This window comes from Nicotiana attenuata, unplaced genomic scaffold, assembly GCF_001879085.1.
Source record: "Nicotiana attenuata strain UT unplaced genomic scaffold, NIATTr2, whole genome shotgun sequence".
NCBI lineage: Eukaryota > Viridiplantae > Streptophyta > Magnoliopsida > Solanales > Solanaceae > Nicotiana > Nicotiana attenuata.
Window position 1 is genome coordinate 61902 of NW_017671963.1, and position 4495 is coordinate 66396.

Genomic DNA, 4495 nt, shown 5'->3' on the forward strand with positions numbered 1-4495 from the left:
CCCCCCTCCCCACCCCAAATACAAATACTCCTATAAAATTTAGACGTGACTTCCGAATTGAAAAAGTGTGTTCTAAAATGTATGTTTAACTCTAAAGTTCAAGAGATTGTGGATACTACTCCTATATCCAGAGGCGGAGGCACCGCATAGTGTACGGGTTCGGGTGAATCCAATCACTTTTGTTTAAACATTGTATTTATACTTGAAAGTTTATTATATATATATATATATATATAAAATTATGTATCCAGTAATTAAGACGAGCTATAGGATCTATGACAAATTCAGAACCCATAAATTTAAAATTCTGGTTTCGCCTATGCCTGTATCTTTAGGATGAACGGTTTTGAAAAAAGGACAAAGTTTTCTTGAAGATGAGAAAAGGAGCTTGTTTAAATGGAATAATGTATTTATAATTGGAAGCAGATAAAAAAACAACAACAACAACGACAACGAACACAGTGTAATCCCATGAATGGGGTCTGGGAAGGGTAATGTGTACGCAGACCTTACCCCTACCTTATAGAGATAGAGAGACTGTTTCCAATAGACCCTCAGCTCAAGGAACAGTGAAGATAAGGTAACAAGTAGTGGAAGCAGATAAAAAAAGAAGAAAGAATCTGAAAGGAAATGGTAAAAAGTGCCCACCTATGTACTCTTCTATTCACCAAGTAGTAAAATACATAATTACATATCTAAAGTTGGCTGATTATAGCTAAAATACATGGCACTTAGAATGTCAAAGGGAAAGACTAACTTGCAATGAAGAAACAATGTTGCAACTTTCTTATCTTGTAAAACAGAAACTGCCTTAGTTTTTCCTTAGAGTTGGGGACAAGAAATCAGTATGTACAAACACAGAATTCATCGATCAGGCCGTCACTTTTATCTACAAGTTAAAGAGTTTTTCAGTTGTCACACTATAATTCTCCTCCCTTTCAAGTTGAATGGGGCAATGGCAAACAAGGATAAAAACTTCACATTCGACTTTTTGTTTCAACAAAAATAAAGGTCATCATCCTCAAAATCTGCAACTCCTAGCATCGCCAAGGCTAAATGACTCTTCATTTCGTTTCTCGTCTGCTGCAATTGGGGGTCAATCACATAGCTGTTACTTGGTAAAATGGTCTTCCTCTTAGTGAAGGAATCAGGCTCTCTGCCTCTCAATATGTCGATGATCTCATCAATATTGGGCCTTCGAGATTCTTCACTGTGTATACATGCAGTTGCTGCTTGAACCATCCGAGATATTTGGTGTACATTCTTTCGAGGGAATTTAAATCTTGGATCAAGAAATTTTTCAAGAACATCTTGCTGCAATAGTGGCTTTGCCTGAATAGGAGAAACATCACAATTTAAAGATCTGCATAGAAAGCTGGTAATGCCACATCTTCTAAATTTTGAAGGGAAGTCAAATAGAAGGATTGCGAAACGCCAAAACTTTCCAAATTTTGCGACAAATTTCAGTGTCAGTTACTCAGTTAGATGATACAACAGCTTCAGATGCAGACTCATGACTTGTGCAAGAACAGGTAAATGGAAGTAATTAAGTGAAAAGACCATCTACAGATCACATGCTATTTCGAAACCTTTCCGAGCAATTTAGGATCAGCAATTTTGAAAGAAACAGAGTTTGGACAAACTCAGTCTGCATTAATAGTTGCCAGTGACAGTAGTATATAACTTTATAGAGTGAGAGACTGACTTAGAAATCAAAATGAGGAAAAATTGAAGACAAACATTAGGGAAATATCTAGGCAACCACCTACCCACAAAACCAAGTTTTCTTCTCCTGGCCCTCTTTTCGCTTCAATTGGCTTCCGTCCCGTTAATAGCTCCAACAGGACAACTCCAAAAGCATAAACGTCGGTCTTATCAGACACTTTACCATGCTGAAAATACTCTGGGGCTAAGTACCTGGAAATGTAGTTTCAAAAACCTGTTAAAATGTAGGAAATATTTGTATTTTTAAGCTACATCAGGATCTTAGTCATTGTTATGCTAAAGAGTTTTCCTAGTGGAAATCTTACCCAAATGTTCCTTTTACAGTTTTACAAAGGAAATGTACTGAAGGTGCAGGAGTCCATGTAGCTAAGCCAAAGTCACACAACTGCATAGACCAAGCAACAATTAAATTATAGCACAATCGACCAGAAAAACCTACTGTTGGCTAGGATGCAAGAGTGTGGCCTAACGTTCAATGAAGTGGAGTAGAACTACAGCGGACCGGACTTGAAATCCCAATAGAGATAAAACAAACCATAAGTAACTTCTTCCCATTCGTCTAAGCCTTGGCAGATAGAGTTACCCACTAATGTGTTGGTGGAAGGTAGTAGTTATCCGATGGAATAGTCGAGGATACACAAGATGGGCCGGACACCACCCTTATGAAAAGAATTACTATAGGCTAATATATCCATCAAAATGGACAATTACCTAAATGAGCTTTCTAAATGAAATGATATCCTTTTCATTACCTTGGGAGTTTTCTTGGAAGAAAGAAGAATGTTTGAGGGCTTGATATCCCTGTGAACAACACATCTCTCAGTCCCATTATGCAAATACCCAATTGATTCTGCAATCCCTACAGCCACCTTATACCTAGCAGACCATGTAAGTGATGGACCACCTTTAACTCCCCTCTTCTTCCCTGTAAATGAATAAATTTAAGCCCACTGAAATACTGTAAAGTCAAACTAAAAATCATTCCACTAAAGAAAAAAAGGAAAGCAAAGACTATTTACCATGCAAATACCGCTCTAAACTTCCACCAGATACATACTTGTACACCAAAAATAAACCCTCCTCTGGATCAATGCAAAAACCCATAAGAGGAACAATGTATTGGTTATGAAGAGAACTAGCAATCATCAATTCCCTACAAAATGCTTTTGGAGATTCCTTATCCTCCATATCTAACCTCTTAATTGCCACTGTTGTCCTCAAAAATCCCACTCTTCCTCTAAATACATAGCTCAATGCTCCTCTTCCCAAAACTCTTCCTACCCAATTCAAGAAATATAAATCAAAACACATCAAGGAAAATAAAAGCCTAGAAATTGAAACCTATTTCCAGAAACATAAATTGAAATACATGAAAAGAGAAAAGGCCGAGAAGATAGCAAAAAACGCTAGGTGATTTCTTCCCATGCTTTGATGGACGGAGTTGCCGATTAGCAGTGGCGGATCTAGAGGGTAGCGTGCGGGTTCCCGGGAACCCAGTAACTTTTGCACGGTCCTTGTATATGTATTAAAATATTCATTAAATATCTATAAATATTTTATTGTAAACCCAATTGATAATGTGAAATCGTTATAGGAACCCATAAACTTCAAAGTCTGGATCCGCCTTTGCCGATTAGTTGTGCTGGTGGGAGGTAGCATATATTAAGCAAAATAGTCGAGATACGTGTAAACTGGCACCACCGTGATCAAAAAAGAAAAAAAGAGAACGGGCAAGAAATTGAATATACCTTTAGAAAAATTTCTAGTAGCAGAAGCAATCTCATTAAAGCTGAACCTAATCAAGGAATGAACCACAGGAGAAATATTCCTCTCTAAAGACTCAACTTTCCTAAATTTCAGCTCTTGATCAGACTTATTAGGATCAGTAAACCCATTATCCAAATTCACCATTAACACGGTAGTAGTAGCAGAAGAAGAAGAACATCTATTTTCCAACTTCATTGACTCATCAAGCTCAACTTGAGTACATAAATTGAACCTAAAAGAAGAGTGAACTGAATGTGGGTCCGCATTAATTAACTCTGGACCACCACACCCTCCTGCCTCTGCAAGTAACCAAGCTTTGTTATGCTCCAAATTCTTGCCATTTTCATTATCTTCATTTTTGAACTGATTCTTGATTACAGAATTTCGACGTCTACGAGGTGGGATAATACAGGCTAATCCCAAATCCCAAATCATTTTGTAGATTAAAGATTTAATCTTTAGCTCATAGTGATTAGTTTTAATGGCTAAAGTTTGAGTCTTGGAAGTGTGAAGACGCTCCTCCAAAGAGTCAGTACAACTACTTGGGGAATACCCCATTTTTGGTGAAGTGGAAGTGGATCTCAAAAAGCTACACGGAAACCCAGAAACCAACAGAAAGAAAGAATAAAGAAAAGGTGTAGAGAGAGAGGGAACAACTTTGCTTGAAGGGGAGGAGAGAATTAATCCCTGGATAGAGAAAGACAGAAGAGAGTCTTGTCTTGGACAACGAGGGGGAATTTATAATTAAAATGATTCAAATATTTAATTTGGTTTGTTATACTAAGTTGTTTGTCTTAATATTTAGGCGACTACTTGAGCTTATTTAAAAAGTAGTCCACCTATCGATTTTTTTCTAAAATAATATTCTAAAAGTTATTTAAAATATCTTTTCATGTGATTGTATAAAATAAAATTACACTAAATGTATAGAACTCAAAAAGGATTATGGAAAAAATAGTGTATGCAGTAAAATTGGTTAATGACAGTTGGACGAATGAGGAGG

General features: G+C 36.9%; 1 protein-coding gene across 2 annotated transcripts; it reads right to left on the minus strand.

The window, feature by feature from the left end:
- Positions 1–626: 626 nt before the first annotated feature.
- On the minus strand, positions 627–4208 carry LOC109211078 (pto-interacting protein 1-like). Of its 2 annotated transcripts, XM_019374579.1 has the most exons (6): positions 3474–4208; positions 2745–3002; positions 2478–2650; positions 2031–2110; positions 1770–1917; positions 627–1332 (listed from the first exon to the last, which is right to left on the minus strand). In XM_019374579.1, exons 1-6 carry the CDS (start codon positions 4048–4050, stop codon positions 997–999), a joined length of 1572 nt encoding a protein of 523 aa, XP_019230124.1. In that variant the 5' UTR covers positions 4051–4208; the 3' UTR covers positions 627–996. The 2 variants fall into 2 exon arrangements, with proteins under 2 accessions (XP_019230124.1, XP_019230125.1); XM_019374580.1 differs by lacking the exon at positions 2745–3002.
- Between the last annotated feature and the right edge of the window lie 287 nt (positions 4209–4495).